Source organism: Caretta caretta, chromosome 20, assembly GCF_965140235.1.
Source record: "Caretta caretta isolate rCarCar2 chromosome 20, rCarCar1.hap1, whole genome shotgun sequence".
In the NCBI taxonomy this organism is placed as follows: domain Eukaryota; kingdom Metazoa; phylum Chordata; order Testudines; family Cheloniidae; genus Caretta; species Caretta caretta.
In genome coordinates, this window is record NC_134225.1 from 19,548,691 (window position 1) to 19,576,558 (window position 27,868).

A 27,868-nucleotide genomic window follows, 5' to 3' on the forward strand; every position below is an offset into this window, starting at 1 on the left:
AAGTCAGTAAACTAAAAGTAATCGTAAGTCACAAAACGGCAAAAGGCTTTTTGTTTATTGTTTTGTAATAATCTCGTGTTGCAAACTGCTGATGGGGAACTGCAAAAAGACAGTTACTACCGGTTTCAAGTATTTTTAAAGGAGGACTTCAGCAAATGCCTAACCGCAGGTAACCGCAGTAATCCAATTAACATATTTTAATGAGTTTAACCAAGTTAATATACTAACCTGTAGAATAAGAACACCCCAACAAGGTAAAGGTAAAACCCTTAAAATATGGTTTAAAAAAAGCTATGCATAGATATGCATAAAAAATACCAAGGCCGAAAAAACATCTAGTCTGAGGAACAGCCATTAAAATTTGTCATCAGCATGCCAAAGACAAACCAAAATCTGTCTCAATCCCCCTTAAAGCTCTCCCCCAAAATATAGTATATACAGGTAATGGGGCTGGTCCCTCTCACACTGTTATACTATCTCACTTGTTTAAATTGTTTTACTTAAACTAGCCATTGTGATAATAAAACTTTGACAGTTACAGAAGGTCTTCACTAAGTGGAACTGGTTTTATGGCTGTGCCCACCCTGCCCCCCACCCTTTATTAGCTGTAACTCTAATAATACCAAGCCGAATCTTAAAACAAAAACCTACCAAATTACAAGTGTTACTTCGGCAAACCAAATCAATAACCTAATCAATAAGCCAGGCAAAACGTTGTCACTATTGGTCGTTTCGATTGTCAACTCCCTGGGGCCGGAAGTGTCGGTCACTCTGTTTGCACAGCTCCCAGCACACATTCTGGTTGGGCCCTCTGGACACTATTGTGATAGAAATAATAATGACAAATCTAGGAATAGACATCAAATCCGATTTCTGCTCCCATGCCGTTACTGCAAGCCCACCCTTCCATTTAAAAATTAGGGCCAATTTTTCCCTTCTTTTCCACCATGCAGCCTTGCTGAAATCAATGGAATTGCATGGATGTTAATGAAGGCAAAATTTGTCCCCAGCACTTTGAGCCTATAAATCCTCAAATTAGGTCTCTTCTCACCATTGTCAGTAGTAAATCCCAGCTACCATGGCCACATGTCCAGCTCTTCCAGAAAACATGGATTTAGCAATTAGATACCAAGAAATCACTGTGCAGTTTTCCTCATGCTGTCTCAGTTTTGCATAGCAAAAGGCATCAAACTAGGCTGAACAAAACACTAGAAAAAGTGTCCTTCCTGGAGGAGAGAATCCTGCACTGAATGAGGAAAATGGAACTGCATGATCTAACACCTCTTGTCCATTGCTGATATCTATAACGCTCTGGTTGACTGAAAGGACTAAGGGTTCTTACACTAGCCAAAAGAGAAGATGCAGGAGGATCTAACAGAAAACTCTGTACAAGGCAGTCTTGATTATCCATATTTCAGTTATGCAGAACAAGGATTCCCCAATTTGTTAATTACATTGAAAATTCCCTTGATTTTAGAGGAAGAATGGGGTAGTGGTTAGGGTCCTAATCTAGCACTTGGGAGACCCAGGTCCAATTCTATGCTCTGCCACAGATGGTCAAGGTCACACACACAAAGTCACTTAGCCTTTATGTGCCTCAGTTCCCCATCTGTATAATGGGGATAAGAGCCCTGTCCTGCCTCACAGGGGTGTTGGAGGATCAATGCATTAAAGATCGTGAAGCACTGTGAGATCTGTGGGTGAAAAGTGCTACATAAAAGCCAGGATACAAAATTGGGGCCCAGTCCCATGAGGTGCTCAGCACCTCCTAAAAGGTGCTGTGTACCCTCATCTCTGACCTAAGTCAATAGGCACTGAAGGTTCTCAGCAGCTTGCAGGACCAGGTATTCAGTGTTCTGTTCTCCATGACTTTCTGATACCAAGTCTGTATCACCCTGGTATTTCCTCAGTTTAATTGAGCCAAGAGTGCCTGTAGCAACCCCCACCGCAGAAGGCTAACAGGACCTCTCAGGCTGGTTTAGTGCTTTCCTACCTTGTGTTTTTGAGGGTGGAGACATCTGTATTGAGGGAGGAGATTGTGTCTCAGGATCCAGAGGGTTTTGATAAAAAAATGCTAAATTCATCTGTGGAAACACAACTCGAGTGGATCAGACCCCAGGTCCCTCTAGTCCAGTATTCTGCCTCTGACAGTGGCCAGTACCAACTGCTTCAGAGGCATGGATAATCTGCCCCGCAGATTAGTTCTCCTATTGGTCTTTGGTAGCTGGAGCTTGATTTAAATCCTGAAACCTGGGGTTTAATATCCCTTCCAGAACTTTTCTTAGCCCTCATTAGAACAACTCTGGATATTATTCTTGCTACCCATATAAATGCCCAATCTCTTTTTGAATCTTGCTTAAATTCATGTGTTCACAGTGCCTAGCACAATGGTACTTTGACCCCCGATGGGAGCCTCTAGCTGCTATTGTCAGCTGAATCCTTCCTGTACCGCCAGACATCTCTTAGGGCACAGATAAGGCTCCACCATCCTTCTCTATCCTGAGCTGCTCTGTCTGTCCTCTGTCTTATGTTCCATAAACTTTCCCTCTCTTTGTTGGATCATGGAAGGATTCTTTCAGCTGGCCTCTTTTCCATGTTCCTCCAGCTGCCCAGTTTCACACCTGCCATAGCCGAAGCTCTGGTTTCATTCTTAACACCTAGCCCAGATATTTCCGACTTCTCTTCCGGATAACTTTGGAGCGAAGGAGTTGCTGAACTCTGACAAATCCCAGCATTTGGTATAAATTCGTTCCACTCCATTGGAAACAAATCATGTGAGATTTATTAATTTACTGTAATACAAATAAAGAAGGTGACATTGTTACCTTGTCACTTTCCAGAGAATAAATCCATGGTATCTCGGCCACAACTCACTCCTTAAGCAAACATCCCAATGTCTGACTCATCTCACTATCAAAGTCCTTTCCCTGCAGCATAATTCATCCTTTCCCATTATCCACTGAAGAGAGGAGAAGAAAAGGAATATACCCACCACAATAATAAGGCAGACAGGTCCAAGGAAACTCCAGATAAAGCCTCCCTTTATTGTGAGCCAGCAGCTAAAAGGCAAGAAGAAAAAAAGAGTAGCAAATTATCCCTGGCATTAAAATGAAGTGAATTCTCTCCTTTTGGTTGTCAGATTTAATATCTGGGTGGGGTGGGAACAAGGTCCTCATTCAGAAGAGCACTTAAGTACATACACTAACTCCTTGCTTAACGTTTTTCTCACCAGACATGACTATATTTTATAATATATATTATATACACACAGTATAAGCTTTCAACAAACAATTTAATACTATACACAGCGATGATGATTGTGAAACTTGGTTGAGGTGGTGAAGTCAGAGGGTGGAAGAGGGTGGGATATTTCCCAGGGAAAGCCTTCCTGCTAAATGATGAACTAGCTTTTGGCTGAGCCCTTAAGGGTTCTCTACAAGGCAGCACGAATGAAAGGAGGGGAGACAGCATGGCAGACAGAAACAGAGACGCACACCGTGTGTGTGTGACAGAGAGATGTGCATTGGCCCTTTAAGTAGGCTAACCCCACTCTAAGTACACTGTCTTTTTAAAAAGAACAGGAGTACCTGTGGCTCCTTAGAGACTAACCAATTTATCCGAGCATAAGCTTTCGTGGGCTACCGCCCACTTCATCGGATGCATGCAGTGGAAAATACAGTGGGGAGATTTTATATACCCAGAGAACATGAGACAATGTGTGTTACCATACACACTGTAACAAGAGGTTTCAGAGTAGCAGCCGTGTTCGTCTGTATTCGCAAAAAGAAAAGGAGGACTTGTGGCACCTTAGAGACTAACCAATTTATTTGGTCAGTTAAGGGGAGCTATTACCAGCAGGAGAGAGAAAAAAAACAAAACACCTTTTGTAGTGATAATCAAGATGGGCCATTTCCAGCCGTTGATAAGAACGTGTGAGGAACAGTAGGGGGAAAAATAAACATGGGAAAATAGTTTTACTTTATTTCCCCCCCTCTACTGTTCCTCACACGTTCTTGTCAACTGCTGGAAATGGCCCATCTTGATTATCACTACAAAAGGTGTTTTGTTTTCTCTCCTCCTGGTAATAGCTCACCTTAATGGATCACTCTCGTTACAGTGTGTATGGTGACACCCATTGTCTCATGTTCTCCTGAGCTGTAGCTCACGAAAGCTTATGCTCTAATAGATTGGTTAGTCTCTAAGGTGCCACAAGTCCTCCTGGTTTTTTTGCGGATACAGACTGACTCGGCTGCTACTCTGAAACCTGGCTTTTGAAGTAGTTCACCAAGTTGAGACAACAGCTGCGGCTCCCAGGAAGCTCCCGCCGTTCTGAGCCTGTCCTGTCCGTCCCTTCCATGGAGATGGGGTAAGCGGGGTGCAGGAGCGGGGGGAGGGGGGTACCCTGACATTAGCGCCCCCCAGCTCCCACCCAGCAAGCAGGAGGCTCCCGGGGGCAGCTCCAAGGCAGAGGGCAGGAGCAGCACATGGCAGTGGGGGGAGGGACAGCTGAACTGTCAGCAATGGATAGCCTGCTAGACGGCTGTCGCACAGGGAACTTAGGGGAGCTGATGTGGGGGGGGGGGGGGGGGGCTGCCGGCCCACCCTGGTTCCAAGCCCCCACCAGCTCACTGCAACAGGCTGCTCTTCCTGCAAGCAGTGGACAAAGCAGGCGGCTGCCAAACGACATTATAAGGGAGCATTGCACAACTTTAGACGAGCATGTGCCCTAATTGATCAGCAACGAAACAATGTTAACCGGGATGATCTTAAGTGAGGAGTTACTGTACTTGAGTGCATTCCTGAACTGGGGCCTGGGAGAGGAAGAATGAAATATGAGGTATCCAGGGCCTCACTGACCCTCCATCTCCCCCTCGAAGAGGAAGGACAGTTCTTGGGGTAGAGCAGCAGATCGGGAGTCAAGGGCCCAAGTTCTATCCCTCACTCTGCCACTGATGGGTCTTGGATGTGTCACTTCCCTTCTGAGCCTCAGTTTGGGTTGCGAGTGGGTATTTTTATTGGGATAATTATTTTTATTGGGGATAATAATTGCGCTTTCTCAACAACCCTAGGGCCTGCAGACTGGTAGCTAGGCAGGTGAAAGCAAAGTAAGCGAATAATATGTATGCAAATAAGTTGTCTCCCCCTGCAAGTCTGGAGGCTCTTTTCTTGGGCACTTGGGGTGAGATGCAGGGTGAATGCTGCCTGCTTCCCTTTATGACAGTCTCATGGATGTAGCTTGAAGAAACTGGTCTCATAAGAGCATAACAATGGCCATACTGGGTCAGACCAAAGGTCCATTTAGCCCAGTATCCTGTCTTCTGACAGTGGCCAGTGCCAGGTGCCCCAGAGGGAATGAAGAGAAAAGGAAATCACCACATGATCCATCCTCTATGGCCCATTCCCAGCTTCTGGCAAACAAAGGCTAGGGACACCATCCCTGCTCATCCTGGCTAATAGCCATCAATGGACCTATCCTCCATGAATTTATCTAGTTCTTTTTTGAACCCTGTTATAGTCTTGGCCTTCACAACATCCTCTGGCAAGGAGTTCCACAGGTTGACTGTGCGTTGTGTGAAACATGTGAAGGAACAGGGATCGTAGAATATATTGTCTCTCTGAAATTCAGCCTATGAGTTGAGTGGGTAATGAGATATCTGTTCTCCCTCTGGGATGGGCTCTGCACGTACTATTTGGAAATTCTGTAGCCTCCAGGATTCACCACTGCAGAAATAGCCACCACCAGGGCTGGGACTCCGTAGCCGAACGGGTACGTGAATCTCTTCTTGAACCGGCTGGCGCTGGTGTAATTCACGACCTGCAGGTTCCGGACGGTGAGGAAGAGGTGCAGCCCCTCCAGGAACATCCAGGTGAAACAGGCCAGGAAGAGGTAGTGTAGGAAGCCAGCAATGACAGCACACGCCGCCTGGAGGAGACAGAGAGCTCAGGGACCCTGAACATCTAGCTCTCCAAGATAGGGGAAGCGTTAGTTATTTGATGTGTCCCTTCCAAGCTGGGGAGAAAATGGCATACAAGGCCTGTGAAATATTTAACAAAACCCCTAAGCCATCTAGGACTACACGCTGCATACCGTGGCCATTCAACTTCATCACAGCACGAGGGGTAGAACTCTGATCCTCCTGGTCCAAAAGCACTGGCTCCTACCTCATGAACTAAAAGAGAATCTCCATTAGTGGTTAACAGTATAGGGCTTATGACACATAGTGAGACAGACTGCTCTGCGTTCAGTTCCCAATCCTGCCACCGACTTCACGTGTGGCCTTGGGCAAGTCAATTCATCTCCCTGTGCCTCAGATCCCCACCTGTAAAATGGGGATAATGGAATTTTGTGCCCCCCCCCCATTCTCTCATCTGCTTAGACCATAAGCTCTTCAGGGTAACGACTGTCTCTTGCTCGATGCAGTGCCCAGCACAGTGGAGCTCTGATTTCGGTTGGCTCTCGTTGGCTACTAGAACACAAATAAAGGACTAGAATAGCGGAGGCAGTCCTGACCCCATCCAATAGGGGGCAGTGGTGTTTCACACACAGACACCAGATACTCGGTGACCATGTTAATTTGTTTTCTGGCAAGAACTCAGGGCGAGGAGTAAACCGAGGAAACCCACACACTGAAACACATGCACTTTCCTCACCCTCTGAGCCAGCTCATATTCACAGCTGTCTGTATTCCACATGTGGGCCAAGGGCATTTTTTAACCTTGGGAAACCCGCATCGGCCCAAATGTGCATCTTCAGCTGTTTGTGGTTGCGAAGTTGATTTCCTACGTTGCTCAGTCCAGGACCCCTCCTGTGGCTGGGGAGCTGAAGCCAAGGGATAATTCAACCCTGGCGCCCGATTCGGATTTTACGGATGCTGGTGTAAATCTGAGATACCTCCACTGAGGCCGGTGGTGTCAAAGCAGCGTAAGCAAGTTCAGAATCCGGACCACTGAATTTATTCTGGGCATCGTGATACCAGGCATGTGAAGGGTCCCAAGGGCAAAAGCAACCCACCTTGATTATTAGTGCATCACACAGGTCGTAGCTTGCAATCTGAATGCATTGCATGCATGTTCCTTGTATTCCTCTATCCCTCCCCCCACAAGCTCTCTGTGCCATCCTCCCATCCTCCTCTTCAAGGACTCCCTGCAAGCCCCCACATGCCTGGACTCATACCAGGGGCTGTGTTATCCCCACCCCACCACTGTCATCTCTCCACATACCATTGTCCCTTATTCATCATCCCTTGGTAGGGTCTCTGTGTGGTCCCCCATGTTTCCTCTTCCCCCCACATGCCAGGGGCTGTGTTCCACCCCCTTCCTACTGTCTTCTCTCCACATGCCAGTCCCTTATTTGCTGCCCCCCATCCTCCCCGGTAGGTCTCTGTGTGCCCCCCCTTGCTTCCTCTTCCCCCCCCCCCATGTCAAGGGCTCCATATGTGCCCCATTCCCCCTCATTCTTTCATTACAGGAACACTTAGGGGCCCCAAACAAGTTCAAGGACCCGTCGTGCTCTGCGCTGTACAAACACGCAGGAAGAGTGAGTCTCCACTGCAGCTGGGAGCACGCGTCCCCGGGCAGCAGCCCAGGCTAGCTGCTCAAGTACAATCCGCCCGACCCTCTGGATACTTATGCGGGCAGCTGGCCCACGCTGCCGAGGCTCTACAGCGAGTTTGAATGCATTCGCTCAAGCGGAGCCAGCATGTGTCTGTCTGTCTGTCCACTCTGGGAGGCACCCCCCACCCCCGCCCCAGCTGCAGTAGAGACCTACCTTTGAAGATGGTCCCTGCCCTGAAGAACTTACGATCTCATAGATAATGGGGGGGTGGATTTTGGCCGATTTCTCTACCTCATTGGTGACTCTGTCCACCGCGGTGAGGAAGAGCAGGTCGGCCAGGAAGAGGCAGAGGCAGAGCTGCAGGTGGAGGGAGGTGCTGATGTTGCGAATGGAGTGGCTCAGGAGGAAGGTGAGGATGGCAAGGAAGAGGCACAGCAGAGAGAGGGCCAGTCCCACGTAGGTGACGATGGTCAGTGGGTCACTCTCCTGCAAAAGGAAAAATTAAAAGGAAGAGTAAAATTTGCAAGTCATGCTGGAGAAACGGGGGCTTTGAAATAACCGGATAATTTCCCAGGGCAATCAGACCTCTAGCTCTGTTGTTGGAGAACATGGAGGACCCATCTGCTCCCTGCCCCTTTCACTGGGAACTCAGAAGAGCAACACATGTGTTGAGTTTGCAGCCCCCAGATGATCTCTGGATCTCGTAATGACTGTAAACAAAGTGGACCAAATACCAGGCTGACTCGCTCCCCATGCCAGCTCTCTGACATCTAACATGCTGGCCAAGTGCACCTGATCATGCCTTTCCTCGTGGCTGGCTCCGGACAGTGTAACTATTTACAGCCAGAGGCATTACTCCTTTTGCGTAAGTGGCAGACGCCTGCATTTAGGGTGTCAAATGTCCGGTTTGTCCTTGCAAACAGCCGCAGCATCTGTGCTAATGCAACCCGTGGACCATGAGCTTAAGTGGACGGTTGAAATACCTTGATAGCATGTGAAGCCATCAGGATCGCAAAGCTGGACAGGTGATTACAGTTGCAGGTGGTGTGAGTGCTGTTCGCGAGGAGAAGTCTGCAGCCTTCAGTAGACCAGGTGCCAGTGGGGTTCCAGAAAACACAGACAGTCTTCCCTTCCATTTCCTTTCTCTGGAAACAGAAATTGCAGCACCAGCGTCAGCCTCATCCTTTAAAGAGCCGAGGGCTAGTTTAGCCCAAGATAAACCAAAGAGGAGCCAGAGCTTGGCAGACAGAGCACTGGGTTAGGACTCAGGGAACTGGGGTTGTATTTCTAACTCTGCCATTGACCTGATGTGCAATCTCTTGAGAAGTCTCCGTGCCTCTGTTTCCCCTCCTACCCTTTGTCTGTCTTCTTTGGGACGGGGCCCATGTGTTTGTGCAGTGCCTGGTACAATGGGACCCTGCTTTCACTGAGCCTCCACATGCCACTATAATAATGGCTATGGGTTTCACACCACTATAAGTCCATTGATCTGGATTGGGGTAAACGAGAGCAGAGTCAGGCATCCAAGCTGACGCCCCACTGGTACAAGATATTGAGGTTTAGAAGTTCACCTGGGAATTTCCATGCTTTTTGTAGGCTTTAGGGTGGGTATTGGGGGACCCTTAGCATTCGCCCATTTTCAATGTTAAGTTGAATTGCCTCCTCATTTAAACTTGATGTGGTGGAGAAGGAAGAGCCAGTGGAAAGATTCAAGTTGTAGGGGATCTGTGGTACTGATGGGCAAGGAAGATCATTTTAGCAGGACTGAAGGGGGGAATTATGGGTACTGCGGGGCCCAGAGAGGAGGCTGCAGTAGAAAGGTGGAAGGTGACCAGAACCATGGCAAGGGAAGAGAGGAAAAGCCAGTTTTGCGGGGAAGAAACAGCATCAAGATTTGGACTCATCTTGGGGGCAGGGGAGGAGGCAGAAGGAGTGGAAGATGACCCTCATTCGTGAGCCCAACTGGAAGAGGACGGCAGTGTTGACAACAGAAGCAAAGAGAGAAGACAGTGAGGAAAAGGCCCTGGCCAAGAGGGGGCCCTCTTCCATATCAAGCAGGAACATGATTGCCAATTACCTGTTTATGCTTCAGGGTGAAGTTGAAAGGTTTGGAGAGGGGTCCAGGTTTCCCAGTGATCCCACTCACTACCTTGGAATTCAGCGTGATGGTACCCTGCTTGTCATCACCCATCAGGTTTTGCTGGTCGATAAAGTTATTGTTCAGGATGGACTCGAGAATGGCGTACGATATGAAGACAACGGCTCGGGAGCCTGCAGGAGCAAAGATGCAAGAGGCCAGAACAGCCTGTGTCCGACCACAATGAGCTGGAAGAGCTCTTGGCTGGTGGCACAGCCGAGCCAGAGATGAGAAGGACACAGGTACAGAGAGATGGGACGGCTTCCCCACATTCATGCAGAGCGTCAGTGGCCAAACTGGAACTAGGCCCCAGGACTCCTTACGCCCTGCACTGGCCAATGAATAACACTTCCTCCTAGGGGGCCATCAGCCAACCAGGACTCAGGTGAGCATGTTCTACTCCAGCTCTGCTACCACTAGCCCGGGAAAATCCACCCCCATCCTGGTCTGTCCAAACTCTCCAGCCCTGACATGCCCTCTGAACCAGGAAAGCCACAAGGGCGGAGCTTAATTTGTGCCAGGGCTGAGCCCCTGAACCTCTGGGCTTGGCAGTTCAGAGCCCCGGCACCCCCCGGCTTGCTGTGTCAGTTATGAAAGTAAAAACATTGCTCGAGTCCTGGCACCTCATTACTTGAGTCCTGACCCCACTTTCGTTACAAATGAAGCACTGCACGGAAGGTCGGTGTAAAGCAGCCCAGGACCCCCTGGGGAGTCTATCAGGGCTGCTTTCAGGTTTCTCTGCAGCACTGGAAGATCTGGTCTCACAGCCGGCTCTGTGGAATGCGTTGGAGTGGTTTGACTCCTTCTGTTGCCCACCCAGACAACGCCCGGATGGTACCTGGTTCGCTGGTGCCAACCACGGTCGTGCAGTCAATGCTCATCGAGTCGCTTTGAGAGTTTGGTTCGATCATCTTCCCTGCCCGTAACCTGCAGGGCTGCAATGGCTGGGGGCAGAAGGAGAAGTTCTTCACTGCGCTGCTTTGAAAGCTACCCTCCATTTAGCACATGGCCTGATTCTCCTCCCACTCCTGGGGCGGAAGGGAGCAACGCTGCTGTAAAACCAGCAGGGCCGAGAGAAGAATCAGGACCCCGGATTGTCTTTATGTCCTTTGTGCCTTGCCCCTAGCACAATGGGGCCCTGGTCCATCATGATTGCAGCTCACAATCCTGCTACTAGCCGTGATCAGAGCCTCGTTGTGCTGGGCACCATAGGCAAATGCAGTAAGAGACCACTCCTGCCCCAAACAGCAGGAAGGGTTTGTGTCCTCATTTCACAGACAGGGAAACATAAGCACCAAGCGATTTGCCAAGGTCACTCAAAGAACCTTTGACATAGGCAGGAATGGCACCCGACTCTCTTATGCTTCAGCCCAGCACCTTAGCCCCAAGGCCAAGCTTCAGCACCGAGAGCAGCTAGGGTGGTGCTCAGAGCTGTGTGGAGGTTTTTCCTTTTTCTTACTCATCATCTCGGTTGTGATAGTCTGCGGCTTGTTCTCGGGACTTTTCTGAGCAGCTTCCAAGGCGGCCAATTCTACGCGTTGCAGAAAGGCAGTGGCTGCCCATGTGACCTCCTCTTTGCTCCCAGTAGACTGCTGGGCAGTGGCATTGAAAAGCGAATCAAGAGAAGTGAAGACTTTCTGGGGTTTAAAAAGAAGATTCCCAGGGTAAAGCAGGGGCTGTCAAACAGTGGCCCACTGGTTAACAGAGAGATGGTCCCATGGATCCACCACTGATCCTCCCTATTCACCATCACAGAACATCCCAGGGCAGCTACAACTGCTTACATGGATGGGTGATTTTAGGCAGGCTTTTAGGGTCCCCTCCCCCTCCATGTGCTTCTTATAGTCTGGCCCTCCGCTCCACATGGTTCCCACGCTGCCCAGGTCCCAGCTCCCATCAAGATAGTGCCTCATTCCCTTTGCCCCAAGACATTCATCACCCACTCTTGGGTGGCAGCTGAAATTCCACTCGCTGTTGGCTCCAGTCTATTCTTCTTGACTAGAAGCAACTAAGCCTTGTTTTCAGAGGCTTTTAAAGACTCCCCCCAGGTTCATCTTTGAAAGGAAGTATCTGGAGACCGGTTGGGGACAAAGAGGAGGGACTTTGCCTCGGGGGGCAGGGACTGGCAAATACAGGTGCATAGCCTCTGACCTTCAGCAATACTGACTGGTTTCCATGGCCACATGCAGATTCCAGGCTCTTTGTGGTCTGATTCAGGATGATGCAAAATCTGTTGCTTTTCTGGTTTCCCTGTAGGGGAATCATGGAAAAAGGAGTTTATGCTGTAACATATCTATCTACTGGGGGGTGGAAGATGGGTGTCCATGTCCACCCACCTGTTCTGTCCCTCTTAATCCACTGTATCTTTCTATCCATCCTCTGTCTAGCTCTTTCTCCATCCACCCATCTTCTCTGCCTCCACCCTTCTCTAGTTACCAGCTCCAGTCCATCCATCCTCCCTCTCTATCTCTATCTCTATAGACTATCCAACCCAGAAGCAGCACACACACTGTGTGAGTGCACTACACAAACTCCACACACACACCCCTCACATCCATACTCTCCCTTTTCCCCTCCTGCCCTGCCCACAAAGATGCCCCAGTTTGGACTCACTCGACACATACGTGCTGGGTGGTGTTGCCGCACCGGCTTTTGAAATCATCTCCTTGCAGAATCCCGGGCTGGCAGATAAAGAGATTTTCTAGGGAAGGAAGGAGGGAGCCAACACTGGAGCCTCTCTTATAAGGATCAAATCTCTTTATAATGCGATCAAAGCATCATTACACTTCTGGGCACAGAAATGAAACCCGGCAAAGTCCAGACGACAGCAGAGCTGATGCTAAAGCTAAAGGGATTGGTTTATGGGGCCCAAGAAGGTGGCATCACTCCAGATGCAACTTTCCCCATAACAACAATATGAAGAATTTGCATGGTTGCAGTTGGCTCCTGTATACTACTGCCTACAAAACATACAAGGGCCTAGCTACACACACACACTGGTTTGTGGGCAGCTTCTGAACCACGGACCAGAGAGAGCCCCACTAGAGGGCTCACAGACCACTGTTAGCCTTTGGGCCATCAGGGCCTGATTATATTACATGAGTTTCCCAAGGCAGCTTGTAGTGACTGGTACCTGTGCAGTTCAAGGTGTGGGGGTCACCAGGTTTCCAAGAGGTCCCACTGGGAGAAGAATAACCTAGAGGACAGTGGCAGGTGAAACCCCCTGGGGTATTGATGCAGATGCTGTGAGGGCCACAGACTGATGGGACCTGAGAACATTCATCAATATCTAAACAGAAGAATATGGAATCAATTATTCATCACAGTGGCAGTTACAGGCTCAAACCAAGATCAGGTCCCCGTTGTGCAGGGCACTGCACAGACAGGGATGCACAGGGGATGTCTACATTGCACACTAAGCCCGGTCTCTGACTCAGGTTTTAGCCCAAGCCCCCCATGCAATCACACCCAAATTAATCGGACTCGGGGCAGCAAGCACTCAGGACCCAAGTCCTAGCATCTGGGTACTAGAGGGGTGGGTCAGAGTCTGAGACATGCTTCAACTCAGGTCCAAGTTCTGTCATTTTGCAGCGTGGATGCACCTCAAACCACAGACTGAAGTCAGAAGGTCTGTGCAGTGCAGTATGGATGCGTTAGCACAGCTGCAAGACCTGGGTCCAGCAACTGTAAACCCCGGTTAACAATGCAGTGTGGACACACAAGCACTGGCTGAGAAACACTGAGTCCACAAGCCTGGGTCCCACAGACAGTGGAGAGATACCCAGAGAGACAGTCCCTGCCCCAGAGAGCTTTGAATCTAAACAGACGTGACAGTCAAAGGAAATACGGTGATCCCCGCTGTGCGGATGAGGAGCTCAGGCAGATCGCTCGGATGACACTGAGGACCCAGCATAGGAAATACCTCGTGGATGAGCCCAGAGGGCCATCTGGTCCAGCGACTACCATCAAGGCATTCACAGCAATTGTTACCTGTGCACTTCAGGCTGGGGAAACCAACTGTCCCAGTGACAGTATCATAGCCCTTTAAGCATTTGCAGATGAAATTCCCATTGGTGTTGTTGCAGATAGCGTTAGTGTCACAGGGCGAGGGCACTTGATGGCATTAACGTCTACACGGGAAAACATGGAACCTATCATTGTGTAATCGCCGTGGGGAAGCATGGATATGCAATGTTATGTTTGCTATGGTACAGTAATTACAGTTACACTCTTTGATAGTCCTTTGACTCTGCCATGGAGAGACCTTCGAGTAAATGACAATAAAGGCCTTATCTTTCTAAACTATATGCTCTAATTCAATCAGGTTTTTGAGCTTAAGGTAGGAATGGCTGGGTGGAATTCTCTAGCCTGTGATATACAGGAGGTCAGATTATATATTATCACAATAGCCCCTTTATATGAATCCACAGAACAAGTGTGTTAACACTCCAGGAGTTCTTGTGAGTCCCTCAGATGAAATCCACTGCCAATACAATACCAATAGAAATATTGCTCATCACACCAGAAAGTCCATTTCAGTTTTCACGCTGGTCTTTTGAAGGTGCTGTGCAAAGGAACAAACATCTCCAAAAGATGAGCATGGCAACTTATATTCATAACTCTGCTAGTCCCTAAAAATCATGGTCTCAGGACAGCTCTACAATACAGACCGATATTGTTAAAATATGTTGCTCAGGAGTGTGAAGAATCCACATCCCTGAGTGATTGAGTTATACCAACCTAACCCGCCTTGTGTAGACAGGCTACATTCAAGGCCGGATTAACCCATAGGCTAATAAAGCTATAGCCTTAGGCCCTCCTATTTTTAGGCCCTACTGTAGGCCCTCCATTCCACATTGAAGTAACAGCTGAGAGCCAGTAGCGGGGCCATCGGAATTTTTTTGTCTCATTAGATATTATGTACAAATTATTCCATCACGATTGTGAATTCAATTTTTGGGGTTGTGATTTTGTCTTTGGGGGCTAAATTAGTGTTTGTGGGTGTGATGGGTTAGATCACAGTTGGCAACCCCAAGGGGGTTTCTGATGTGCCAAGACTTTCCCTGCTGTCCCACCTTGGGACTTCAGCGCCCTTCCTGGTTCGAGCCAGACCCGCTAGCCTGCTGAAAACCCAGACCCAGGTCTGAACCATGTCCCCTAACAGCTGTAGGCTTAACTAAAAGCAGCTTAGGAAGTGTTCCTGTCTTTAACACTCAGATGCCTAACTCCCAATGGGGTCCAAGCCCCAAATAAATCTATTTTACCCTGTATAAAGCTTACACAGGGTAAACTCATAAATTGTTCGCCCTCTATAACACTGATAGAGAGATATGCACAGCTGTTTGCCCCCACCCCAGGTATTAATACATAACTCTGGGTTAATTAATAAGTGATATTAAATACAGAAAGTAGGATTTAAGTGGTTCTAAGTAATGGCAGACAGAACAAAGTGAATTACCAAGCAAAATAAAATAGAACATGCAAGTCTATGTCTAATACAGTAAGAAAACTGAATACAGATAAAAATCTCACTCTCAGAGGAATTCCAGTAAGCTTCCTTTTACAGACTAGTCTCCTTCTAGTCTGGTCCAGCAATCACTCACACCCCGTGTAGTTACTGTCCTTTGTTCCAATTTCTTTCATAGAATATCAGGGCTGGAAGGGACCTCAGGAGGTCATCTAGTCCAATCCACTGCTCAAAGCAGGACTGATCCCCAATTAAATCATCCCAGCCAGGGCTTTGTCAAGCCTGACCTTAAAAATATCTAAGGAAGGAGATTCCACCACCTCCCTAGGTAACGCATTCCATTGTTTCACCACCCTCATAGTGAAAAAGTTATTCCTAATATCCAACCTAAATCTCCCCCACTGCAACTTGAAACCATTACTCCTTGTTCTGTCATCTGCTACCACTGAGAACAGTCTAGAGCCATCCCCTTTGGAACCCTCTTTCAGGTAGTTGAAAGCAGCTATCAAATCCCCCCACATTCTTCTCTTCTATAGACTAAACAATCCCAGTTCCCTCAACCTCTCCTCATAAGTCATGTGTTCCAGTCCCCTAATCATTTTTGTTGCCCTCCGCTGGACTCTTTCCAATTTTTCCACATCCTTCTTGTAGTGTGGGGCCCAAAACTGGACACAGTACTCCAGATGAGGCCTCACCAGTGTCGAATAGAGGGGAGCGATCATGTCCCTCGATCTGCTAGCAATGCCCTTACTTCTACATCCCAAAATGCCATTGGCCTTCTTGGCAACAAGGGCACATTGTTGACTCATATCCAGCTTCTCATCCACTGTAACCCCTAGGTCCTTTTCTGCAGAACTGCTGCCGAGCCATTCGGTCCCTAGTCTGTAGCGGTGGGATTCTTCCGTCCTAAGTGCAGGACTCTGTACTTGTCCTTGTTGAACCTCAGATTTCTTTTGGTCCAATCCTCCAATTTGTCTAGGTCCCTCTGTATCCTATCCCTACCCTCCAGCGTATCTACCTCTCCTCCCAGTTTAGTGTCATCTGCAAACTTGCTGAGCGTGCAATCCACACTGTCCTCCAGATCATTTATGAAGATATTGAACAAAACCAGCCCCAGGACTGACCCTTGGGGCACTCCACTTGATACCGGCTGCCAACGAGACATGGAGCCATTGATCACTACCTGTTGAGCCCGACAATCTAGCCAGCTTTCTATCCACCTTATAGTCCATTCATCCAGCCCATACTTCTTTAACTTGCCGGCAAGAATACTGTGGGAGACAATGTCAAAAGCTTTGCTAAAATCAAGGAACAACACGTCCACTGCTTTCATCCACAGAACCAGTTATCTCATCATACAAGGCAATTAGATTACTCAGGCATGACTTGCCCTTGGTGAATCCATGCTAACTGTTCCTGATCACTTTCCTTGAGGACCTGCTCCATGATTTTTCCAGGGACTGAGGTGAGGCTGACTGGCCTGTAGTTCCCAGGATCCTCCTTCTTCCCTTTTTTAAAGATGGGCACTACATTAGCCTTTTTCCAGTCATCCGGGACTTCCCCCAATCGCCATGAGTTTTCAAAGATAATGGCCAATGGCTCTGCAATCACATCCGCCAACTCCTTTAGCACTCTTGGATGCAACGCATCCAACCCCATGGACTTGCGCATGTCCAGCTTTTCTAAATAGTCCCGAACCACTTCTTTCTCCACAGAGGGCTGGTCACCTCCTCCCCATGCTGTGCAGTATCCTTGGGGGTGGAGAGGCTCTCTTTAGCCAGCTGAAGACAAAATGGAGGGGTCTCCCCAGGCTCTCTTGTGGGAGGAGACCCCCTCCTCTCTCCTATGCAAAGTCCAGCTCCAAGATGGAGTTTTGGGATCACATGGGCAAGTCACATGTCCATGCATGACTCAGTTTTTAAAGGCAGCAGCCATTGTCCACATGCAACCTTGAACGTCCTCAGGGAGACTTCTTATGTGGATTGGAGCCTTCCAAGATCCATTGTGCGTTAAGTGCTTCTTGATTGGGCACTTAACTTGCAAATTCCTATCTAAAGAAGCTGACCAAATACATTACTAAGGCTACTTAAAAAAAAAAAAAATCAAGCAAGTACACAGCCAATATTCATAACTTTGAATACAAAAAACAATACATGCATACAAATAGGATGAATAGATTCATTAGATCATAACCTTTACAGAGATACGTTACATGGCATATGTAGCATAAAACATATTCCAGTTATGTCATATATACATTCATAAGCATATTTCCAAAAATGCTTACGGGGTGCACCATCACAGCAGGCCCAGGCAATACTGACCTTTGTACCCAGTAGGCCTACACTGGACAATAGAAACCATGTCGAAGAAAGGAGGATGGCAGAAATGGAAGGAGACCAAAGAAAGATGGCAAAGGCAAGATGTAGTGCTGGAAGGAACTTCTCTCCTAACGTTCTTTCCTCCTACTCAGTCTGGTGGTGAGAAAGTCCAGGAGAACACCAGCCTAAGTGAATGGGCTCGCCTCCTGCGTCTTCCCTAGCTGCAGTCTCACCCCCACTCTGAGGACTTTTCTAGTGACAGTAATACAAAAATATCCTTCTCCAACGATCCAGGCGAATGGGACAGGACATCAAGATCTCATTGCATACTGGACTGAGAAGGGCCCACAGAAATGCCAGGATCTAGATGCTAACTTTTCATTGGTGTGTTCTCGCTTTGTCAATCAGAATCGTTATCTGACCAAATCAATGTTTGAATAGGTGAAGCCTAACAAACTGATTGGCAAGTGAGAATGGCTCATGTATTCACTTTCTAAGAAGAAAGTGAACTTGTTTTTATTGCTGCCTGTTTTCGGATACCAAAAAGTGGGGAATATTCTGCAAAAGCTTCAATGATGGGAAGAATACTCTATACCAGTGGTTCCCAAACTTGTTCCACCTCTTGTGCGGGGAAAGCCCCTGGCGGTCCGGGCCGGTTTGTCTACCTGCCGTGTCCGCAGGTTCGGCCGATCGCGGCTCCCAGTGACCGCGGTTCACTACTCCAGGCCAATGGGAGCTGCTGGAAGTGGCGTGGGCCGAGGGACGTACTGGGCTTTCCCTGCACAAGTGGCAGGACTAGTCTGGGTACCACTGTTCTATACATTACCAATCATGCAATGAGGATATAGATATTCAGGCCTGTCTGTAAAGGCCTAGACTCTAAGAATCTAGGTGTATTCTTATCACTTGGCTCGTTATAGAGGTACAAAAGAAAGAATCAAAATCACTGTCTGCTGGTGTAAGGGCCTTCTCTTACTGTGACAGCCTGAGGCCCTGTTCTTAGGCTAAGGCCTTTGGCTAAGCAGCAGAGGCAGCCATAAGCTAGGAAGCGAACAGTCACATCCTCACATTCCAAACTAGTCACATTGAAATAAGGTGCTATTGGGCTGTTAGGCACTATCAGGACAGGATTGTATTCCTATCACCTCCAGAGAAAGGGAAGTGCCTAGAAAATGTAAAAGGAAACTTAGTTTGATAGCATCCTGTCTGGCAAGAACTCACTTATCAATAGCTGGGATGTGAAATCCTCACTTCTGTATTGTCTTGTCATTATAGTTCCCACTTTGCTATTGTTTGTCTGTATAATCTGTCTGGTTCTGTGATTGTTTCTGTCTGCTGTATAATTAACTTTGCTGGGTGTAAACTAATTAAGGTGGTGGGATATAATTGGTTACATAATCATGTTACAATATGTTAGGATTGGTTAGTTAAATTTCAGGAAAATGATTGGTTAAGGTATAGCTAAGCAGAACTCAAGTTTTACTACATAATCTGTAGTCAATGAGGAAGTGAGTGGGTGTGTGGGGGAGATGGGAACAGGGAATGGGAGTAAGGAAGTTGGAATCATGTTTGGCTAAGGGTAGGAATGGGAACAGGGACACAGGTGTAAGGCTCTGTGGTGTCAGAGCTGGGAAGGAGGATACTAAGGAAGGAAACTGGAATCATGCTTGCTGGAAGTTCACCCCAATAAACATCGAATTGTTTGCACCTTTGGACTTCGGGTATTGTTGCTCTCTGTTCATGCGAGAAGGACCAGGGAAGTAAGTGGGTGAAGGAATAAGCCCCCTAACAAGTCTCATACATTGTTAGGTAGCAGCTGCCATGCCTGAAAGTAAGTTAGTGGTAGAATTGATACCCAAATGGAAAACCAGTTTTTGAAGCTCATGCTTATTGGAAGAACGTTCTTAGATGCATAGTTGAAACCATAGTTTTTCTTGCCGAGCGTGGTCTGTCATTCCGTGGCTCAGATGAGACTGTTGGATCAAAACATAATGGCAATTACCTTGGTGTTCTAGAGATAATTGTTAAGTTTGATTCTTTCTTAGCTCAGCACATCAATGAACACGCAAATCATGGAAAAGGCCATACTTCATATCTATCAAAGACTATTTGTGATGAATTCATTGCACTGCTAGCAAAGAAGACGCTATCAGTCATTGTAGAAGAGATCAAAGATGTGGGATACTTTTCAGTGTCTGTTGACTCAACACTGGATGTGTCACAGGTAGATCAGCTGACTGTCATCTTGTGTTATGTGCTATCCAGTGGACCAGTTGAGCATTTCATAACCTTCATAAACATCACCAGCCACACAGGGGAGAAACTTGCCTCGTACTGACTCAATTTCCTCACCGAAAATGGGATTGACAGCAGCCTTTGTCGTGGCCAAAGCAAGTAATATGAGCTGCAAATATTCAGGGACACAGGCAAAGATAAGAGAGCCCGATGCTCTGGTTGATTACATACCATGTGCTGCCCACTCACTCGACTTTGTTGGCCAGTCTGCCGTGGATTGTTGTGTTGCAGCAGTTTCTTTTCCTGGATTTGTCCAAGAATTGTACAATTTTTTCTAGGCATCAACCAGTCGTTGGATGATTTAGAGATTCACTACAAAAGGGATGTTCAGTGCCCAAATCACTCTCAGGGACAGGGCACAGTGCCAACGGTGAAGCTGTGAATGCAGTTGTTCTGGGATACCACAACATCATTGAAGCGTTAGAGCATCAAGGATGATGAATCTCAAAAATCAGCAACGAGGAAAGATGTGAAGATCCCCAGTGATGCAATGCTTACTTTGGAAACTGGTATTTGTGTGAGGTCTGGAATGATATACTTCAGCCATTCAGCAAGTGCAGTCTAAGCTTACAAAGTGCTCAAATTGATCTTTCCACTGCTGTAAACCTAATGAGGAGTCTTGGAAGTGTTCAACAAATGCGGGATAGTTTTGATGACTATGAAATTCAGAAAAAAAAGAAAAGGAGTACTTGTGGCACCTTAGAGACTACTCCTTTTCTTTTTTTGCGAATACAGACTAACACAGCTGTTACTCTGAAACATGAAATTGAGGGGGCTGCAAGGACTGCTAACCATGACTGTAAGTCAGCCAAACACCGCAAAAGACAGAAGACATATGATGACGCAACTGCCCACTCATTCAGTGACAAGGAGGCCTTCACAGTTAATACCTTCATCATAATCATTGACAAACTGAAGAGTTCATTAGAACATCAGATCGAGGCTTCTGAACTCTGTGTATAAGCTAATCCATAGGTTTATCTGGTATATCACCCTCCTTCACCAGCAGGTTATGAAGTTCCCCTATTAAACCATTTATAAACTGGCTTTTCACAAAGGATTCTCTCATGGCTTGCCACTGGGCATACGTTCCTATCTGCGTTGCCAGTTCCAAATTGAGCATAGCAAGTTCTGCTGCACTCAAGCCATCTCCCAGTCAGGTGGTGCAGGGAAAGAACTATCAAATAGTCTCCGCAAGGCACTCAAATAACTATGCGGGAGATCCCCTTCCTGCCACCTCATGGCTTGCCATTCCTCCCGGTATTTCAAAAGGGCTAATTCCCCACCACAGCAGTCGTATAACTGTTTGCATAACTGTCTACAGAACCCACGATCCACACTGGGAAGCTGCTGCCAAAATGCAAAGGAGAAAACACTGCAGCACAGTGCCTAGCTTTCTCATCAGTCTGCTCTTTCGTGGAGAGCAACAGCAGGAAGTCTGCCAAGGGCTCTCAGATTCCACGCTCATCTGCAGGAGCAGCATGTCTTCTCAGGCAAAAGTGCTTTTGCCATCTTAAAGAGTCATCCCCTGGTTAATTGGAGATTCACTAACTGGGGAGCTGTAAACAGGAAATTTACAAATCAGCGGAAAGACAGTTCGGCGCTCATATCCTGCCTCCCCACAAGATCCAGCAAGGGTATTTCCAGCATAAAACCGATGGAGTATAAAAAGGGGGACAAAAATGCCTGTACCCACCTACCCTGTCTACCTGATCTCTGTCTGCTTATAACATCAATGAATCCTTGAAAAACACTGAACTAAGGGAAGTGGTCCCAGAATGAAAGGAAATCCAGCCTGGGAACTGAGAACTTCCTGCAGCATCTGGGTGTAGTGAGAAGGATGTTGGCTTCAAATCTTATTTAGCTTGGTAACGTTTAGGAATTAGCTTGAGGTTTTCATCTTTTCATTTCTTTTGTAACCAGTTCTGACTTTTGTCCCTTACCACTTAAAAACCTCTCTCTCGTTAATAAACATGTTTTACTGTTTGATCTAAACCAGTGTGTTTGGGAAGCCTCTACTTGAGATAACAAAGGCTGGTGCATAAACATTACCCTTTGTTGGAATGTCAGACTATCTATGAGCTTACACTGTCCAAGGGTCTATTGAGCAGTATAGCATGCACATTTCAGGGGACACAAGGCTGGGAGTGGGGGTATATGGGTGTTTCCCTGTATCTATTCATGGATGGCTGGGACAGCATTCATGTAAACATCTGGGAGTGATTTTGCAGGCCAGTGGCTGTACATGAGCAGGCCAGGAGTAGCTGGTCTGACAGTAAAGCAGCGTAAAAGGAATCCCAGGATAGAGAGTTAAGGGGACACAGCAGTTCAGGTTGTACCCTGGGGAATTTCACAGTAGGAATGAAGGATGGGAGTTGGGGTAGGGAGGTTCTGATCCTGTGGACAGGAATCTTGGCTCCCATTCCAGGCACTGGAGCGGAGTGTCCACTAATGGGAACAGATTCTCCTGCATGCTCATACACAAGCCTGGCTCCTTCAGCCTTATTCTCCCTTCCGCCCCCGCCAACTTGTCCCTGTCCCAGTGCTGTCTCTTACCATCCCTGGCTCTTGTCCCCGTCCCAATCTGAACGCCTCAGGTCTCCTTTCCCAGCCAGTCCCAGTTCCCCTGCATCCCGGCTCCTCATCCCATTTATCTTTCTCCTCCCCTCCAAGTTTCCAGCTGTGCCAACTCCCCCCGCCCATATTCCCCAGTCCCACTGAGTCCCAGTGTCCCTCAGTCCAAGCTCCTTGTTGTTCCCCCAGCCCAGCTCCTCAACCCAGTCTCTTTCCCTGGCCAGTCCCATCTTCCCCCTGTTGCCTGGACTGATCTGTCTCCCCGCCCTACTTCCACACACTGGTTTCCAGTCCCAGTTTCCCATCCCAGTTCCTCATCCAACCGCAGTCTCCTCCACCAAAGACTGTCTCTCAGTTTGCCCCCATTTCCCTTCCCAGCTCCCAGGCTCAGTCTCCACCAGTAAGTTCCACAGGTTAACATAGCATTGCGTAAAACAAAAGCATTTCCTCTGATCCATTTAGGGGCCAGATTGTGATTAGCAGCCTCCCCCCAAACCCTCTCCACAGGCTGCACAAGGGTCACTGCTTCCACCCTGCTGCTCATGGTGGTTTGCGGTGCCCCAAAAGAGGGTGGGGAAAGAGGTGGGGCCATAATATGCTCCTCCCCTCTGCACTTGCCAAAGGATCTGTCTGGCCACATGAAGCTGGAATTGCAACATGTGAAGAATGTAACGGGATGGGGGTGGGACATTCCCCACATACCCTGGGCTGCTCAGGGAAAGATTCAGCCCCAGCAGGGTTGTACAGCTCCATGCCACCCCTGACCCAGGGCTCTGGGCCTATTGCTCAGTCTAATCTTACCCTGCTGCTTTTTGGTTTGACTGGACATCCCCTGGTTCATGGGGGGGGGGGGAGATTGACAGCTATGGGGGGGCTGTGGATCATCCCTTTCCTGCTCTTTTAGGGCATGCCTGCCCTTCGAGCTGGGGGCGTAATTCCCAGCTCGAGGAGACATACTCACGCTAGCTCCCATCAAGCCAGCATGCTAGAAGTAGAGCGTGACCGCAGCAGCATCATCTAAGGCGCTAGGTACAGACCGGGGGCAACTAGCCCGTCCCACCATTGCACCAGCCTGGCTACCCTCTATTGTTAGCATGCTGTCTCCGTGAGCGGGGAATTGCACCCCCAGCTGGAAGCGTAGACACGGTCTCAGTCACTGTGTCGCGTTCGCCAGTCAGCAGAGCACATGGATACATGGCTTTTCTGGCAAGAGCTTCTCGCAAGTGCAGTAGAGCACCCTACATTACAGTCACCCCATTACAGGGCTCCCGCTCGCTTAGCTGGGCTCCGGAGCCGAAACTCACCGACACACTTCACTCTTGGATCAGTGAATGGTTCCTCCCCAAAACTAGGCACAAACCCGGCTTTGCAGGTGCAGTGGTAGCCCCCAGGGATGTTTTGACAAGCTGCAAGATCAGGACAAGTAGACGAATTCACACAGATGTCATCTGTTAAAGGAAGAAGGAATCGTGTCATTTAAAGAGAGCAACGGATAACCCTTTGCACCTTTTGTTTGACTTCTTCAGTGTCGTTTACATTCATTCATTAATCCAGTTAATCATGCAGCGAGGGAGAAAGGGTGGAGCCAGCAGAGCATGTGGCTGGGGTGGGAGAACCAAGCCAGCTGGCTGACACTTCTGAAGGCATCAGGTGAGGGAACAAATCCCCATCCCTCTCCGCCTCCCCAGAAGCCCCAAAAGGAAAAGCAGGAGGAGGTAGGGAGGTATGGATGGAGGACTGGTGTTGGGGGCAGGGAGGATCTGAGCTGGCTTCAATGAGTTTTCAACCAACATATGGGTTTCCTAGTCTGCACCAGTGAGTCCCACAGGTTAACACTACACTGGGGAAAATCAAAGCCTTCATTTTTATCCATTTGATGGTGACTGGCCCCGACATGGCACACAGGAGGCGGGATGCACACAGAAAACCTCTCCGCCAGCGGCTGCATGAGGTACATTGCTTCCTCTTGGTGGGTCACAGTCCCACAAATGGGGGTTGAGAAACAGGTAGGGCCACAGTATGCTCCTCCCCTCCGCACTTGCCCAAGGTCTCTCTGACCACATAGAGGGAAGTATGCGGGATTCCCCCAGAAGAATGTAAGGGCTAGTGGGGACCTCTACACCCTGGGTGGCTCAGCAGCTTCCTCACCCAGGGCTGTGGGCAGTTTGCACATGGCTGCTTTCCAGTTTCATTGGATGTCCCTGACTTCATTGATGGCCAGATTAACAGGCAGGGGAAGCCAAGTCATTAAATCTCCTGGCCCTGGATCATTTCTTCCTTGGTCTCTTAGTCACATTTCCAGTTAGTAATGCTCTTTTTGATGGTGATGCATTGAGCACTTTCTTTGCAAGCTCTAATGCGGCTGAGCAAGTGACCGAACTGTCTCCCCTTTCCAGGGCTCCCCCTCACTGAGTTTGACTCAGGGGCTCAGTCACCTTTGCATTGAGCTGTTGGATCAGTGAAGTCTGGGTCCCCTGAAGTGGATACAAACCCAGGTTCGCAGGTACAGTAATGGCTCTGGATCGTATAGATGCACATTGCATGTTTAGGGCACATAGACGGATCATCACACCTATTAGTTGTAAAATGAAGAAGGAACCATGGAAAAAGCAATGATCATTTAATTAAAACACAGCCCTATTTAGCCACCAGTGGAGCATGTGGCTTTCTGGTGAATGGGGAAGAAGGAGGCAGAGACAAAGATCAAGAGATCAGAAGAGAATGAAAAATATGCATAGAGGCATAAGGAGGAAATGGGATGGAAAGTTCTTTGCCCATTCAAAGCCCCCCTCCAGCTGCAGGACACTCCGAGGTTCAGAACTGGAGATTTTGTTCAGGTTTCTAGGCATCAGCTTACGAGCTCTGGTGAAACATTGAGTCCCCTTGAAGCAGACGAGCCAGCAAATGCCTGAAAGAGGACAAACAACCAAGGATGCTCTTATTGCACTGGGTTTTATTGCTGTTACCCTGTAGGAGGCTGCATGGCCTAGTGGATAAAGCATTAGGCTGGGAGATCAGAGTTTTATTCCTGGCTCAGTCACTGACCTGCCAGTTGACCTTGGACAAGTCCTTACCCCTCTCAGTATCCCCTTGGTCCATCTTTTCTATTTAGACTGTAAGCTCAAGGTGAGCATTGTGTCCATACAGCGCCTAGCACAGAAAGGTCCTGATACCGGTGGAGGCCCCCCCCCCCAGCACTTTGGAATATAGTCTATAGAAAATAAAAGCAATTTTGGGGGGCTTACAGTGGGCCAAACCCTCCTCGTGGGGAGGATGGGGACCTGTAAAACAGGAGGGTTGGTAGGATTGAATGTTTATAGGTAGATGTTGGTAAACGTCAGTTTCGCCAGACACACACACAAACCCATAAAAAGAATATTTCCCTCAACAATTGAAATTGACCGGTAGGGAAAGAAAGAAAATGTTACTTGAGAACTTATTACAGTTTGATTTACTGATTTTTACTTTCTATATTGTGACTGACACTGACAATTTGTGTTTTAACAATGACAGAGCTTTGACTTTTTGAATCTCAAGGTCTGTGGTCATTAAACAAATACTGCCTGACTCCCCCCATGGCCTGACCCCTCCATAGTTTCCCCACAACCAAGAACATTTAAATCAATAAAAATAAAGAACTAAAATCGAGTTGTGCTCGGCCTACAAACCCGTGTGGCTCTGTTGACTGTAGCTCTGCTAAAGTAACTGATGAGCTGACCTCTGTCGTTGAAACCCCAAGGGAGTTTTGTCTGAGCAAACCCCGAGTGAGAACACTCGGGGTTTGTCTCATTCCCAAGCCTACGCTGTGAGAGAATGATTCACTTCTCCGATTGCCCAATGTCCCCACTGCACATTTATCAAATCGTCTCAGAAACCAGTCTCAAAACCATTTCTTTGTAACCTGCTGCCGCAGTACACATCAACTGACCCTCTGCGCCTTTCACGGATAGCGGAGCCTCAGAAACGTGCTTTGGATGCCACCATCAGAAGCCCAGCTGCTCAGGAAAAACCCCTCTGTAGCTGGGAATGCAGGTGGAATTCTCAGAAGTTTACTTCTGTTCCCTGCACTGTAGCAGCCCCAAAGAACGGCTACTTGATACTTCCTCTTCCACACTCAGCCAGAACTAAGAAATGCAGGGGCACACGGTGAGGATTTAAAAACGAAGGGACCAAACCTTTTTGGATGAACAATATTGTCACCTGATCCTTATTTTACCCTCCCAATGGATTCAGCAGTTTACAATAGAACAACAGGTCATGCCAGGCACAGTAGAAAGATCTCACTACCGTTGGCCGAGGGCTTTTCCCAACTCTCACTGCTTTGTGTTGGAGATCCAGCACTTTGCAGCCCATTACATGAGGGTCTTTTCCTTGTGGATCCAAGATGGCTGGACGTTAGAGGAAGGAGGTTTTGGAACCTTTTTCCAATAGGACTAGTCTGAACTAACCCACCCAGCTAGTCTGAAGATGGAATTAATCCCATTCATATAACAGGACTGTTATAAGACAGGACTGTGTATGACAACAGGGGCCTGGACTCCATGACCCAGATGGTCCCATGTCCTAAGGAAGTTTTACTAACTAAATCCACCCTTTGTTATATGGCTGCTCCAAGCTGCGTCATGAGTTAGGACAGCGGTTCTCAAACTTGCCAGATTACTGCACCCCTCTCAGGAGTCTGATTGGTCTTGCATACCCTCAAATTCAATTCACTTAAACGCGACTTGCTTACAAAAATCAGACATAAAAATACAGAAGTGTTTAGCATGCGATTACTGAAAAATTGCTGACTTTCTCATTGTTACCATATCATTATAAAATCAATTGGAATATAAATACTGTACTTATTGTTCAGTGGATGGTATATAGAGCAGTATAAACAAGTCATTGTCCATATGAAATTTTAGTTTGTCCTGACTTCGCTAGTGCTTTTTATGTCGCCTGTGGTAAAGCTAGGCAAATATCTAGATGGACCCCCTGGAAGACCCCTGCAGACCCCCAGAGGCATGTGTACCCCTGGTTGAGAACCACTGAGTTAGGATAAAGCTCTGGGGGCTAGTCTGGTCCCAGTTACACTGGTACCAATCTACAATAACGTCACTGAAGTCATCAAGAAAAATGGGGGTCTTGCAATTAAGGCCCGATCCACAAAGGTATTTAAGGGCCTATATCCCAGATCCACAAAACCCCTCCTCAGCTGCCCCCTAACCCTGTAGATGCCTAAACTCACAGGCTAAAACTTTCTCTAGGCACCTGAGTTTCTGCCTTTGGGCACATGCCCTGTTTGCCTTGCTCTTGATGCCTCTCTCACACCTAAACCCCACAAATTGGGGGGTGGGGGCCCCAATCTTGTAGGCATGCTCAGAGCATGCCTCCTGGACTGGGTCCCATTCAAAACTGGGGGAGGGGGATAAGCAGTGGGGGCTCCTTGTTCATACCTTTTAGCCTGGGGTTAGCTCACTCGCCTGGATTGCGAGAGACCGAGGCTCAATTCCCCCTTGTGCCTGATGGGGGGCGGG

The 27,868-nt window shown here is 48.0% G+C and overlaps 1 protein-coding gene across 1 annotated transcript in view; it reads right to left on the reverse strand.

Moving 5' to 3' along the window:
* Positions 1-25,239, reverse strand: part of LOC125627804 (adhesion G protein-coupled receptor E3-like) — a 30,700-nt gene extending 5,461 nt beyond the window's left edge. The window contains 14 exon segments of the mRNA XM_075121767.1: positions 652-818; positions 2,993-3,059; positions 5,688-5,923; positions 7,847-8,041; positions 8,539-8,700; positions 9,633-9,826; positions 10,531-10,616; positions 10,618-10,636; positions 11,152-11,329; positions 11,844-11,942; positions 12,317-12,393; positions 12,826-12,981; positions 23,654-23,797; positions 24,785-25,239. Of these exon segments, the coding sequence (XP_074977868.1) occupies positions 652-818; positions 2,993-3,059; positions 5,688-5,923; positions 7,847-8,041; positions 8,539-8,700; positions 9,633-9,826; positions 10,531-10,616; positions 10,618-10,636; positions 11,152-11,329; positions 11,844-11,942; positions 12,317-12,393; positions 12,826-12,981; positions 23,654-23,797; positions 24,785-24,905 (1,901 nt within the window). The 5' untranslated portion in view covers positions 24,906-25,239.
* Positions 25,240-27,868: the final 2,629 nt, after the last annotated feature.